Below are 15,417 nucleotides of genomic sequence, written 5' to 3'. Positions count from 1 at the left end.
ACGTGATTTAAACAATAGGTCATTTTCTTAGGACACATTTCCTTTAGGGTTCATTCACATGGCCGCAGTATTTTGCGGATCTGCAAAACACCGGGCCGGCACCCCAATAGAAATGTCTATTCTTGTCCGCAGCTGCGGACAAGAATAGGACATGTTCTATTTTCTTTTTCCTGGAGCTGCGGACCGGAAGTTCGGGGCTGCGCACCAGAAATGTGGATGCGGACAGCACACTCAAGGCTCCAGACAAAAAAAAAATATCAAGGTGCCATTGGCTCCTAACCTGAAAAATTTAGGAGCCAAATTTTTATTTTTAGTTGCCAAATTTAAAATGCATATTATTACGGTATAATAAAAATGTGACAACCCTAGGTAAGACATGATACCCCAATTTTTACTCTATTTCGATACCATATAAAAGTATTGCGATACTTGATACCACGTGCGTGAAAAAAAAAACGACAAAAAAGCAGCATGCATTCCACATTTTATGGAACGTCCGGCCCATAACAGAACAGTCCGATCCTAATTTTTGGCGGGACAAGGTGACAAAAAAATGGCAAATTCGACGTTTTTAATTTTTAAAATATTTTAATAGTTTGCACTTTCAGTGTGGCGATATGCAATATTTATTCATTATTTATATATTTTATATGTAAAATTTGGAAAGGGGGTGATTTAAACTTTAAAATATTTTGGGTGTTTTTGTTTTTACACTTTTATTTAATAACTATTTAGCCCTTTACGGGCTAGAACCTGGTCTTTTCATCCCTTGTCATATTCATCCTAATAGAGCTCTATTAGGGTGTATAGGATGTCGCACTCTCTCTGCTGCTCTGTGCACACAGAAGCAGGGAGCCAACTACGGAAGCCAGGGCTTCAGTAGTGTCCTGGCTGCCATGGTAACCGATCAGAGCCCCAGGATTACACTGCTGGGGCTCCGATCAGAAGCTGCCACCAATGCGGAGGAGAGGGGGGACCCTGTGGCCACTGCCACCAATGATTATAATAGTTATAATACTGGGGTTAAGGGGGGGATGCGGTGCACTGCGCCACCAATGAATATAGTTTATGCCTGAATACAAACGCAGGCTGCTGGTGCTGGCCATATCGCATTCCCGGCCTCTATGACTGCACGCTGCGATCCGCCGCAATTAACCCCTCAGGTGTGACGGATTGCAGCGCGCAGTCATAGAGGCTGGGTGCCAGGTATGGGATATGGCCGACAAACGCAGGCTGCGTTTGTATTCAGGCATAAACGATATTCATTGGTGGTGCAGTGGCCACAGCCCCTCCCCTCCTCCTCCCTGCTATCAGTCCATTGGTGGCAGCGGCACAGGGGGGGAGGGACTGCCTCCTTCTCCCCTGTGCTGTTGAGAACATGGCATTGGAGAACATTTTGGTTGCCATCTGGAGCCCTGACACTGTGTGCTGTCCGCATCTTTTCCGGCCCCATTAAAAATGAATGGGCCCGCACCTGTTCTGCATAATTGCGGAATGGATCCGGACCCATTCAACGGACGTGTAAATGGGCCCTATAGGTATCCCTGAGAGACACTTTGTCCATGTGATCTCAGGCTAAATAATTATTTAAATAGTCTCATACAGCAGCTGGCTTGGCGAGGAGTTGAATGCTGGGGGTCTTGTTCCTGTAACCCTTTATTAGACTTTTCAGGCTACCAAATGTATTTCCTGTAGCATTGCAGGGGAAATGTCCATCTTCAGTTTATGGTAAATAAAGGATAGTATATGTAATAGTGATTTTTCCCATTTACTTACTAGCAGCCATTTAACTTGTTAAATTAAAAGCATTCATGACATTTTGAGAAGCACAAAATGATTTGGTGAATACATATTGCTTACTTCTTATCTCCCAGGGCGGCAAAGGTGCAGCTGGTGTTATTGACCTTACACTGGATGATGAAGATGCTCAAATGTCCACTCATGGTGAGTTTGTCCATCCCTTTTTTAATAAAAAATGAAGACTTTGATTTTACATGACTATTGTATGAACATTTAAAAATCTAAGTTAATGAAGCAAAATATTGATATTTCATATTGTTTTACAGTAGATTCAAGAAGGAGCAATGCTTCATCTATACCTGCAAGTACACAGTCATCGCAGCCGATGGGTCGCCAGCTCCAGCAGGCAAACACTGTGCAGACCTCATCTGCTTCTGCTGGGCTGCCATCTCAAGCTGCTATACATGTTTTACCAACAGGTACCAGCAAATGTCCATTGTCTTCATAACATTTCATTTAATTAATAGGTGACCCTGAGGGAAAATGTCCGACTGCTGGTACCCCCATAATCAGTGATGTTCAGTTTCTCTGCAGCTCTACAATAGGGGTAAAAAACATTACACAGTTACAATGATACCAGCATATGCTGTCTGTGTAATGCACCTCTCCGTTTCCTCCGACAATCCCATAGAGTGTCTGTGCTCATGCTTGGCCAGCACCCAGTCCAACCGGTGACTATTTTCATGACTGTGGGGACCCTCACCAGTCTGACACTTGCACCTGTTCTGTGAATAGGTGATAATTTTTCATTCTTGAACAACCACTTTAAGCACAAATATCATTAAAGTATACTGCCATATTTGTATTTAAAAACTGTATACAGCTGTACATATTACACCGTAGTAGCACACTAAAATGCATTGACAACTATGTGGAAATAAAAGTAAGCAAATATCTGAGTATAGAAAATGATGTATGATAACTTGTGAATTGGTCTGTGTGCTGATGGAAGTGAAAATGCAGGCTTAGATAAAATGTTACATGCAAGGACTGACAAAAATAGAAGTATTTATACAAGTCCTATACTTGGGAACCAATGAATGGCCGATTCCCGTTAGACTAGACAGAGACATTTTCACTGTTTGTAAGGATATTCTTTTACAGCCTGGAACACTGTAATTTAACAGTGTCTCGTGGTTTAGTAAGTTTCTAGAATTCAGTATTTAATGAACTGAAAAATGGCAGTGTTTAGATTCTGAGAAAGTGGGAGGGGAGGGTCGATATACAGATAGTGTCTAATAACTGTTGGGTGCAGTATTTGATAAGAGTTTGATACCTGCTTTACGTCTCTTTTATAAGTCGTGAAATAAAGCCTCTAGTGATATGGAAATTGGTGATATTCATAGCTTCTTTTACACATTGAACACGGCCTTAGGATCCTCAGGATGTGGATATTGTGCATGACCAATTGTTAGTGAAGACAAAAAATGTAGCCTAATCCATATGCAAATGAGCAGTTAATGACGCAACGGATCAGAAAGTGAAAGGTTTTTGCACTCGGCTGGGCTAGACTTACAAGGCCTTGCGCCTGGTCTAATAGTGGATTTCCCATGGTCAGTATTTCTTTCACATGGTCAGTATTTGATGGATATTTAGCTTCAGCCAAAACCAGCAGAGGAACCTACAGAGAAAAGGTAAAATGGAAATATTTCTATACCTTCTGTGTTTTGGACCCATTTTGGTTTTGCCTTACTAACTGAGGCAAAATAGTGACCCTGTGAAAATGGCCTTTGTAAAAGTGGGGCTTCATCACGATTTCAGCTGCCATGCAATTCTTGTGTAGGTTTGGTATATCCATACTGCTGTTGAGTATATGTTGAGCGACAATTGAAGCATGGCTTTTTTACATTTCCATATGAACCAGTGCAGTTTTTTTTTTTGTTTGTTTTTTAAAGCTAAAAAACCAAGGCCTTTAGGTGGAGAGTCAAGGAGGATATTAAAATAGGTCAGATAAGCTATTACGCAAAATATTTGTTTTGTGGCATTTGCCATCACACTCGAACTGTGCAGGGACACACCTGCAACTGGTAACACCCAGCTGTACCTTTATCCATAAGCTTCTAGCAGTTATAAGAGAAGAATGTAAAACTTAGTCCTCTTGAACACGTTTGCATATACGGATCCATTCATTTCAATGGATCCGCAAAAAAAAAAAAAACTGAATGTACTCCGTATGAATTCCATTTCCATTTTTCCGTTCAGTTCAAAGATAGAACATGTCCTATTATTGTCCGCATAACTGACAAGGATAGTACTGTTCTATCAGGGGCCAGCTGTTCCATCCCCGAAAAAATGGAATGCACACGGACGTCGTCCATATTTTTTGCAGATCCGTTTTTTGTGGACCGCAAAATGCTGAAAAAGCCATACGGTCATGTGCAAGAGGCCTTAGGCTAGTTTCACACTAGCGGCAGCCTTCTCCGGCAGGATGTTCAGACTGGTGAACAGCCTGCTGGATCCGTGCTGGCACTAGCTCCGCGCTCCGGCCCCATTGACATGTCGTAGTTTTATTCCAGCTGTCTCTTGGCATGTTTGCCGTGCTGCCACTGGAATTCCGGGCCACCCCCATTATAGTCAATGGGGCCGGAGCAGACCTCCGGCGGCACGCGTGCACTAGTGGCAGCATGGATCCGGCAGGCTGTTCACCCGCCGGAACAGCCTGCCTGAGAAGGCTGCCGCTAGTGTGAAAGTAGCCAGTCATATCAAGTCTCCAGAATTGCTATTACATGGGGAATGCAATAAATGCTTAAAACAGACATGTCAAGAGATGTGACTGGTCCTCTTTAATGGTTGAGAATAAAGCGCCATCTCCTCCACCTTTATCAGAAATAATTGATGGCTGCAGATGTGCATATACATACGTCTGTTCGACATTCCATCGCTCATTAGTAAGGTAGCAGAGGGATTGCTGGACTCCTGAATACACTACTTATAACTAGTTTGCTGTAACCTTTCTTCTAGGCAATTATCCAAAAGGAACAATTGGGTCAGGTGCCCATAGCAACCAATCAGATTCCACCTTTCATTTTTGACAGCTCCTTTGGAAAATGAAAAGCGGAATGTGATTGGTTGCTATGAGCACCAGTTTCATAAATGACCCCAAATATTTTTCCTTAATATAGGACAACATGTTTCACTTACATTTGTGCTACAACTATATGTTTGATCATGAAATACTGGTAGAAATCTTCAGGTCAAGATTAAAGTAAATTTTCTTTTCAATGATTTCATTATTATTGCCAATATATGTAAAAATATATATGTAAGATGTGTATATGTCTGCAGAATACAATTAGCACTGCATAAAGTGTAGTACATAATAGAAGTTTGTAAATATGGTTATTTGGTTAGTGGATAAAGTCTAATGAGCCATTACTTCCTCTCAAGCCCAGACAACGGTTAATATAACACAACGGCCAGGAACTCAGACTACACCAAGAGCTGCAGCTCCTCGAGCATCAAGCAACCCACATATGGTTTACACTACAACTGCCCTCCCCACAGTACCTTCACAGACTCCTATACGCAGCACAGTCATGCAGAGCCAAAACCTGCGGCAGATCAGTCCGCAAACTGGAGGTAAGGCTATCCTGTACGTGCATTCACGTTGTCCCCCTGCTGTCCCCTTATACAGATCATGATGGTAGGGGTCTGCTAGATTATCTGTGCGCACAGAAATGCAGTTCTTGTCATTTGGGAGCACCACTCATTATGTAAGCTTTGTCCAGAGGTTTTTAGTAACTGGACTCGTTATTTCAGCAGCACTCGGTGCCACCTGAGTCGGCTTGTTAATTAATAGGCTTTTGGCACAGGCGCCATGAAACTGGACCCCTAATCTGCATAGAGTGAATGAGAAGTGGTTAATAAATCCAGTTATCAGTTTGCCTGAAATATGGCAACACCCATATTCACAAGTTAAATCTAAACCTTTTTGGGAAAAAATACGCTTTGCTTTTGGCTTTTATCATAGAAAGTATAGGAAACCTGTAGATACTCGGACAGTAGAGGAGATGAAAGCTGAAGGTGCAGAGCGCTCAAAGCAGCCGCATTGTCCCTTTTGTTTTTACAGCGGTTAAGACACCTTTTAAAGGACTTGTCCAGGATTATAAAATTATGGCTTTTTTTAAAGGAATTAAAAGAATTGGCACCACATTTGTGGTAGGGTGCATTCACACAACCCTATGTATTTTGCAGTCTGCAAAACGTGGATCCACAAAAAATATGGATGACATCCATGTTGCATCGATTGATATTTTTTTTTTTTTTTTTTTGGGGGGTGTGGATATCGATTGTGACAAGAATAGGACATGTTTTATTTATTTTGCAGGGCTACAGAATGGACATACAGATAAGGACAGCACACAGTGTGCATGTCCACATTTTTTGCGGACCAATTGAAATGAATGGGTCCACATCCTGTTCACAACTCTGATGCAGACCAAAAATATGGTTGTATGAATGGGCCCGTATTGTAACTTGGCTCCATTCCCTTCAGTGGAGCTAAGCTGCAATACCAGACACAACCCATGGACAGGGGTGGTGTGGTTTCTGTAAGAAAGCAGCCATGTTTCTGTAATCCTGTACAACCCCTTTTGTTGGATTATACTGCAGTAAATTGGAAACAACCTAATTCTCTACTCATGAATGCAGCAACCGGTGTAACACATACTTTTAGTATCCAAGATAAATTGTACATATTATACCACACTAAAATACCCTATATATGAAATGCCTTTATTATTGCTATATATATTAAACATGTTATTGAATATTTTCTGTATTTGAAACTTACAAAGCTGTTCAATGTCAACTATTTTCCCCATGTGTTTTCAATGTTTTTTTTTTCTGTTGTATTATTGTTCTATAGCTTGCATACCATGTTGTAGGCCTAAAGCCTATTGCTTTGCTACTTAAAATCAAAGACTCAAATGGATTACATAAATTCAATGTGATTTTCTTTCTTTTTGGAATATTTAGGAGTGTCTGTAAGAATGCCACAAACTGCTGCATATGTAGTAAATAATGGGATGCCTATCAGTTCTACTGGACCACAACTCACAGTTCATCATCGACCTCCACAAGTAAGTTCCCATTCACGCTTGATTAGCATTTAGAGAAGGCAAACGTTTAGTCCCCAATCTGTAATAAAGAGGCTTTTTACAGTCTTACAACTGTGACAATCCTTGTGCAGTGATCAAATGAACATTCGCTTATTTGTTAATCGCATCTTTATGGTGACATAAAAACTGTTTGTTTGCATAAATCTTCTTGTGTGTAACCTCTTATTAAAGTGAAGTGAGCATGTGGAGTAAGGAAAAACAAATGACTAATTAAGCAATCAAATTTATGGGAATAATACAATGATTCACACATGAATACAAGTAAACAAGCGTTGATCCACTTGCTGTATCGACAATCGGTGCTCATAACAATTTATCTGTTTGTGTAAAAGGACCCTTTCATTTCTTTACTGAATGTTGATAATCAAAAATATTGAGCTATATTTTATTATCCAGTGTTTACAGATCATATTAACAGAATATAAAGAAAAATGAATACGAAACTGTTTTGCTTACTATGGTGTTTTATTCCCTTAGGAACCTGCAAGGCCAATCCACCCAGCCCCACTTCCTGAAGCTCCTCAGCCCCAGCGACTTCCACCTGAAGCTGCTTCAACATCTCTTCCTCAGAAACCTCATCTTAAATTAGCCAGAGTACAAAGCCAAAATGGAATTGTCCTATCCTGGAGTGTATTAGAGGTAGACCGTACCTGTGCCATTGTAGATAGCTACCACCTGTATGCTTATCATGAAGACCCAACTGCAACATCTCCATCACAGTGGAAAAAGATTGGTGAAGTGAAAGCGCTACCTCTTCCAATGGCATGTACTCTTACACAGTTTGTTTCAGGCAGCAAATACTATTTTGCTGTTCGGGCAAAGGACATTTATGGCCGCTTTGGACTTTTTTGTGATCCACAGTCAACAGATGTTATCTCTACTCAAAGCAGTTAGGAAGTAGTGGAATTCTTCCTCTGAAGTTTTCTATTAGAAAAGATATCCTGCATGAAATCTATTTTAGATGAATTACTGGGTTTTCATAATGAAAACCATGTACAGCACTTGTCTATTGTCACAAATTAGCTTGCATTTCTGCCAAGAACTTTTGAAATGTCTTTTTGTTAAGACCAATCTTCTGCAGAATATGAATTGCTTTGAAATGGTTTCTTTGACTTCACTAATCCTGAGTGCTTGCGTATCAGTAGGCCAAAACCAAGCCACTTGACTGAAATGGAGATGACTAGCAGCTATTGTGAAAGCTGTGTGCCAGGAACTACTGACAGGAATTGGAATGTCTTGCTTTGATACTTGGGAATGTGTAGCTCCTAAAATAACGAGTATTACAGAGGAAATCCAGTGTTTTGTGGTTTATTCATATACAAAGGCAAAACTTATATTTTATCCCCACTGGCTGGGGACACCGATCAGTTGTTTGTGACAGATAATATGGATTAGCAAGCTAATGTCTTGTATTTATTTTCTTTTTTATACCTTTTATGTGAACTTTTTCTTTTGTGCCTTAACTTGAAAAAAGGACTGTTTTCAGTATTTGGTCTCTATCCCATCCATCCCTTTATTGGTCTATTACATTCTCCCATATCCCAATGCCAAAGAGCAGTTGTTTTAAAACTCAAAATGTTTTTTTATATATATATATTTTTCCTTTTGAGTAGCTTTCTGCTGCTGTGCCCACCTATTTTCTATTCTAAATATAAAAAAAAAAAAAGTTCAGGAATTGTGCAGGCTGTCCTGTCTTGCACACTCGCTCTTTCTACAGTTTACATTGTTACTGTGTTTGAATATGTTTTTAACATTTAAATGGAACATTCAGTTGTATTGGTTGTTGCACATTTAACAATTCTACAACTTGATTGTGCCTCCTTAAATGAAACAGAAATTTTATTATATCAGGATAAATTGCATGAATTGCTTAATATGTACAGTGTACCCTCGCTGTTTTTGGGAGGACAGGTATTTTTGTATTAGATTTTTTTTTTTCCAGCTGCAAAATCTTTACATGGAATTTCAGTATAGGAATTTGTTTTTGTTCTGAAAATTCGGAAATCTTTTTGTGTAACGCAAACCATTGCATATTTCTAAATTGTGCATTTATTAATGGAAGTAAAATGGTTATTGCAGCTGCAGTATACTCTGTCACCAGGACTGAGCTTGTTTACTGCTTTACATTAGGATTTGTGCAGCAGGTAAATTCTTCCATTAAATTCTAAACCTTACACTCCACCTCTTGATGTAATAATCCATAATTCTAAGCAAGTAAGCACTGGTCACCAGGTTGTAATACTCTGCTTGCAAGAGAGATTGTTACATTGTATGTAAATAAATATTTTTACAAATGTCCAGATTTCTGTATTCTTCATTGTTGCAAAAATGTCCAGCCTCGCTGTAAATGGGCACATCGCCTCAAGTGTTGTTGATGATCTCATCTTCCGCCGTAAGGCTTTGTCAAGATGCATGCACAGTTATAGAAAGCGTAAACCATCCTTTACATAAGAGATTTTTAGGAGAGGTCTCATGCCTTTTGATCTGTTCTTCCAGGCAACAGTACTTTCTGATCTGCTGGCTTTTATTTATTTTTCATTGGGTAAACGGGCACATGGTAAAGTCTGAGAGAGTTAACCACCAAATAAAAAAATATTTAAAGCATGCTGAAACTTTGAATAGCAGCACTCACCACTGAGACAAAAACTGTATTTGAAAACTCCACAAAGTAAATGTTCTTGTGTCTTGCTCTTGCATCACTGACTTCTGGCTGGCTGCTCTTCAAATAGTTTTGGTTTAAAAATATTCTTTTGGTTTTTGTGTATAGGAAACAGGAACTACCAAGATCCTTCAAAAGGACTTTCCTCTTCCTCATCATTAGTTTCGGTTTCCTGTCCATGATTGTGTCTTGGGGCTGCAGGACTCCTTTTCCCCCAGTTCTTTTGTCTGATATATTGGCATAAGGAGTACCTTCTGGCATCAGTCTCCACCAGGAGCCACTGTTGAAGGCTGTGGAGTGCCCAGAAAATCACTGCTGTGGTACTGAGTGGTGTTCCAGGATGGATTTGGATAAGGTGGTTGCCGAAGAGTTTCATTCCTTGCTACAAAGCATCCAGAACTTAATTAAATCAGAAGTACACACATCAGTGGACGAATTTAAGAGGTGTCTACCTAGGCATTCAAAATGAAAAGTCCCTACTATAGTTCTTTCTCATTTTTCTGACTCTTTTCCAGAAGAGGGGCAGATTGAGGGGCAATCACAATTGTTCTCAAAGATCAGTTAGGTAGACCATTGTTTCTGGTAGAAGATAAGGCATTCAGGTCAACTATGGACATAAGAGAACTTTGGACTTTACAGAACCAAATGTTTGAAATTCCTAGACCCAGGAAATCCAGGGTATTTACAGTTCAGGAGAATATGAATGCCTTAATCAAGAGTGGGATAATCTGGATAAAACACTTTTTATTTCAAGATCTGTAAAAAGGAAATATCTGTTTGAAGAGGACGCTGCAGTATATGCCAAAATTGGATGCTCCTGTGGCAAAGGTCAATAAGAGATCAGAGTTGCCTTTTGAGAATTTAAGTTCTCATAAAGATCCTATGGACAAAACGGCCAGGTGTATACCTTAGAAAGAATTGGGAGGCATCTGCATCTGCCTTTAAACATAATATAGCTACCACCTCAGTGGCAAGATCTTTGAGAGGGTGGTTGGAGTGCTAGAAACACATTGCAGATGCCTTAAGGTTGACTGCCAGGGTGACTGCCCTGTACAAATCTGCTAAGATGATCCTTGTAGCTGAAAGGTTGGAGAGGGAGTTTAGTGTCCATGTTATGTGTCAAGGAAGATAATTGTTTGGATTGGAGTTGGATAATCTTAATAAAGCATCAGATAAAAAGGATTTCCCTTTTCTAGTTTCCCCAAGCAAAAGCGGCCCTTTTGTTCCAGAAATAAAAGGGAAGATTTCAGGAACCAGAAAAGAGGTTGAGTGGAAAATAAATGATAAAAGGGGTTTCTCTTAAAATCCTAGTCTCAATACTCAAATGCTACCCATCAGTGATGCCAGTGTACAGGTAGGAGGATGACTTTCTTCCCATCAGGCCTGGGAAAATATACCAGAAAGTTCCTGGGTAAAAAGTATTATAAAAGGAGGGTATCAACAAAATTTTATCAAGCCACCACAAAGTTTAAAAATCATAGCGTTTCGTTCAGAATAACAGATGGCATTGTTGAAAGAAGTACCGTAGCTTGAGGAACGAGGGTTCTAAAACAGTTCCAATAGAAGAATTGGGGGGAGAGCGATTTATCCAATGCTGTTCCTGATTCCAAAATCAAATGGATCGCTAAGGAGTTTTATAAAGACCTTGTATATCTTCCTATGTTACAAAAAATTTTGCTTGAAATCAATAAACTTTTATAATTTAGTATCTTGTTTTCAGAATGTCATGGCAACAATAAACCTCAAGGATGTGTGATATATTGCTCTAATACATCAGACATCCCAGAAGTATCTTGGGATGGAAGTACAGATGGGGACTCTTTTCAGCATTTACAATTTGCTGCTTTTTCTTTCAAGTTGGCCCAAGCGCTAGGGTTTTCACAAAATGAATGGCAGAGGTCATGGCTCAGACCAGGAGTTTGGACATAATGTTCCTTATCTGCATGATTTACTTCTAGTAGGCAACAACAAGATCAGTTTAAAAGTTCAGATTCAGAAGGGTATTCAGGTTTTGTCAGTCCTAGTTTGGGTAATCAGTTGGGTGAAGTCATCCCTGTCTCCAAAGTAACATTGCACTTTTTCCTTCCCCCACCACAGCACCACAGAGAGAGAGAGGATCAGCCCCCAGGGACAGGAAACCTACAGAATAAGGCTACTTTCACACTAGCGTTCGTCGGTCCGCTCGTGAGCTCCGTTTGAAGGAGCTCACGAGCGGACCCGAACGCCTCCGTCCAGCCCTGATGCAGTCTGAATGGATGCGGATCCGCTCAGACTGCATCAGTCTGGCGGCGTTCAGCCTCCGCTCCGCTCGCCTCCGCACGGACAGGCGGACAGCTGAACGCTGCTCGCAGCGTTCGGGTGTCCGCCTGGCCGTGCGGAGGCGTGCGGATCCGTTCAGACTTACAATGTAAGTCAATGGGAACTGATCCGCTTGAAGATGTCACCATATGGCTCAATCTTCAAGCGGATCCGTCCCCCATTGACTTTACATTGAAAGTCTGAACGGATCCGCGCAGGCTACTTGCGCACTTGCGAAATTTTTTAAAGTTATTAATGCAGACGGATCCGTACTTAACGGAGCCTCCGTCTGCATTAATATGATCGGATCCGTTCAGAACGGATCCGATCAAGCGCAAGTGTGAAAGTAGCCTAAAAAGGTGGAGAATGTCTTCCCCCTTCAGGGGTTTCCTGTCCCTGGAGTAGGAGAACTACAGTTCTTTTTCAGGTACTTACTGCCGGTCTGTGTATCCTAGGGGGTCTCTAGAGGGCTGGCAGTATCCTGCCGGGGTCCATCTCTCTGCGGGTGCAGGCTGACAGGACTCTAGGATTCGGGGGGGCTCAAAGGGCTCTCCTGGGTCTTGCGGCAGGCACGTGTGCATCTTTCACTGAAGTAATGCCATGCTACTATCACGTTGTGTTTGAGGCTGCAAAATAGCGCGGCTACTTCCGGTAGCTGGAGAAGCGGGTGACATACTTCCGGAGACACGTGGTGACGTGCTTCTGGTCGCGCTGTTCAAAGAACATCTCCCTATACTTTTTTCGGTACTGTTGTTTGGATCTCAACTCTTCCTCTGGTCTATCCTTTGGTAGAAAGGTGTTTACAAGTGGTGGTCCCTCCCTAAGTAAGGATGCTCTTCTCTGTAATTCTCTCTGTGGTGCTGTCGTGGGGGAAGGAAAAAATGATGATTACACTTACCGGTAATCAGATTTTCCAGACCCCACAACAGCACCCTTCCTTATTCCCTCCCTGGGTTCTTACTTTTTTTTCCTTCTTATAAGCACTGGGTGTGGCAAAAAAATAATAATGTTGTTGGTTGATTTGGTATATGATAAACCTGATTAACTAGGGTAGGAATCTCTCTCTTGCTCTGAAATCCACTGAAGGGGAAGAGGCTCCACCTTTTTATTCTGTAGGTTTCCTGTCCCTGGGGGAGGATCCTCTCTCTCTGTGGTGATGTTGTGAGATCTGGAAAATCCAATTACCAGTAAGTGTAATCATTATTTTTTTAATTATAATTCTAGATTCCAGACAGTAGGTTTCTTTTCTCCCAGGAAGGAAGATAGCTCTTTTACAGGAGAGTGTCTGCAGTGAGCCTTTCTAGAAAGGCCTTGATGAGGGAAACCATGGTACTGCTGGACCTAATGACATCCTGTCTTCCAGAAGTGAAATGGGTTCAATTTCCTTCAAGGATTCTTCAGGCCCACATACTTTCTCTGAAACGGAATTCCAGCATCCTTGGACAGAAAGACTGTGCTCCCTGTCCCAGTTCAAAATTGCCTTGGGTTTGGGAGAAGTTTAAACAACCTAGGCAGAGGGCTGGCGTGGTTAAAACCTGATCTATTAATCTTCCTCACATACACAAGTCCCTCAGGTTGGAAGGCTCGCTCAATTTGGCATTCCTTCTAGGTCTTTGTACTTGTGCTCAAAGGAAGGAATATCAGAATGCGTGACAGCAATCCTTAATGTTCTATCACAGTCTGTGCATAACAAAGCAGGGAAATGTGAAAAAAGTTTGGACAATGCTACGGCTGTGGCATTTATAAACAGCTAGAGAGGAAACTCTGTCGTCAGGGGTGACCACATGGTTTCACGTCACCACGCCACTCACCCAGTGAACGTGAAGACATATGCACGCAGTAGGAGCTGGGAGGACGGGACGTACTGTCTAACTCGGCGCATGCACGGATGGGGACGATAAGCACTCACCGAACCACCAATGGTATGTAATGCTTTTTTAATATACTAATGGGATACGGCTGTATCCTTTTTGATATAGATTGTGTTTTTTTTAACCCCTTAAGCACTGGCACTTAGCACTTTTGCATATTTGCACAAATATATAGGACCCCAGATCCAATTTTGGGATATACGAGGATATATGTATACTTATGACACTTCGGCATTACACTGTATTAAATTATTTTATTTCAACTATGGAACTTTTTGTATACTATGATAGAATGGATATTTTGTAATGATGGTAATGATTATAATATCACGTGATTGAACAGTTTTGGTACCATGTGTTTTCACTGATTTGTATCATGTGACTGGATTGCACTTGTTTGTTGGGTATATATACCCTGCTATTGCACTGTTGTATAGCTTGACAAAGGCCTCATTGAGAAGGCTGAAACGTTGCTGGGGAATTAAAGTTTGGGGTCTTTCACGTTCATCTGGAGTGCTGCCTTGCTTTTTGGGATATATACACAGTGGAGGAAAAGCCGACCTTCCTGAAGGATTTGCACCCAGTTCACACCATCTAGCTGTGCTGCTGCGGTATTTGCAAGAGTATATTTATTTGCACTGATATTACTGAAGAAGATGAGCCAATCTGAAATGGACCCCCCCCCCCCCCCCCCCCCGATGTATTTTCCTATACCAGGCTGGAAGAAGAATGGATCTACCCCATCTGTGACAGAACTTAAAGGGCTTCTGTCACCCCATTAAACCGTTTTTTTTTTTTTTTTCTTTACTAATAATCCCTACACTGCGATCTCATCATACATAAGCTAATTAATGATTTTCGTTCAGTAGAATTTGTTAAAAATCGATTTTTGAAATATGTAAATTACCTTGCTACCAGCAAGTAGGGCGGCTACTTGCTGGTAGCAGCCGCATCCTCCGATGGTAATGACGCCCCCTCTGCTTGTTGATTGACAGGGCCAGCGGACGGGATCTTTCTCTGCTGGCCCTGCCTGTTTTGATTCAATATCTGGCGCCTGCGCTGCAGCCGTACCTCTCTTCAATCTGCGCAGGCGCACTGAGAGGCGGCCACTCGCTCGGCCGCTCCATCCTCAATGCGCCTGCGCCGATGACGTCACATCTACACCCGGCGCAGGCGCAATGAGGAGCGAGCGGCCGAGTGAGTGGCCGCCTCTCAGTGCGCCTGCGCAGATTGAAGAGAGGTACGGCCGCGGCGCAGGCGCCAGATATTGAATCAAAACAGGCAGGGCCAGCAGAGAAAGATCCCGTCCGCTGGCCCTGTCGATCAACAAGCAGAGGGGGCGTCATTACCATCGGAGGATGCGGCTGCTACCAGCAAGTAGCCGCCCTACTTGCTGGTAGCAAGGTAATTTACATATTTCAAAAATCGATTTTTAACAAATTCTACTGAACGAAAATCATTAATTAGCTTATGTATGATGAGATCGCAGTGTAGGGATTATTAGTAAAGAAAAGAAAAAAACGGTTTAATGGGGTGACAGAAGCCCTTTAAAAAATGTTATGAGGCAGATGGCAAGCGTTTGGCCCCTATGGAGCTGCATCTCACTACTCTGGCTAAATATTACAAGTCCCATAGAATTCCCAGAGGAATGCGCTCTAATTTGAAGCCT

The 15,417-nt window shown here is 41.7% G+C and overlaps 1 protein-coding gene across 7 annotated transcripts in view; it reads left to right on the top strand.

Moving 5' to 3' along the window:
* LOC122943025 (activating transcription factor 7-interacting protein 1-like) overlaps positions 1 to 9,220 on the top strand; it is a 44,842-nt gene extending 35,622 nt beyond the window's left edge. For 6 of the 7 annotated variants that reach the window (XM_044300390.1, XM_044300394.1, XM_044300393.1 and 3 more), the window contains 5 exons: positions 1,875 to 1,944; positions 2,067 to 2,219; positions 5,188 to 5,379; positions 6,778 to 6,881; positions 7,398 to 9,220. In XM_044300390.1, the coding sequence (XP_044156325.1) occupies positions 1,875 to 1,944; positions 2,067 to 2,219; positions 5,188 to 5,379; positions 6,778 to 6,881; positions 7,398 to 7,814 (936 nt within the window). In that variant the 3' untranslated portion in view covers positions 7,815 to 9,220. The remainder of the gene's footprint in view (positions 1 to 1,874; positions 1,945 to 2,066; positions 2,220 to 5,187; positions 5,380 to 6,777; positions 6,882 to 7,397) is intronic. The other variant, XM_044300392.1, reaches the window with a different exon arrangement.
* The last annotated feature ends 6,197 nt before the right edge of the window (positions 9,221 to 15,417 follow it).

Source organism: Bufo gargarizans, chromosome 7, assembly GCF_014858855.1.
Source record: "Bufo gargarizans isolate SCDJY-AF-19 chromosome 7, ASM1485885v1, whole genome shotgun sequence".
NCBI classification, from domain to species: domain Eukaryota; kingdom Metazoa; phylum Chordata; class Amphibia; order Anura; family Bufonidae; genus Bufo; species Bufo gargarizans.
Note: the sequence above shows the minus strand (reverse complement) of the source record. Positions and strands in the feature narration are given on the sequence as shown.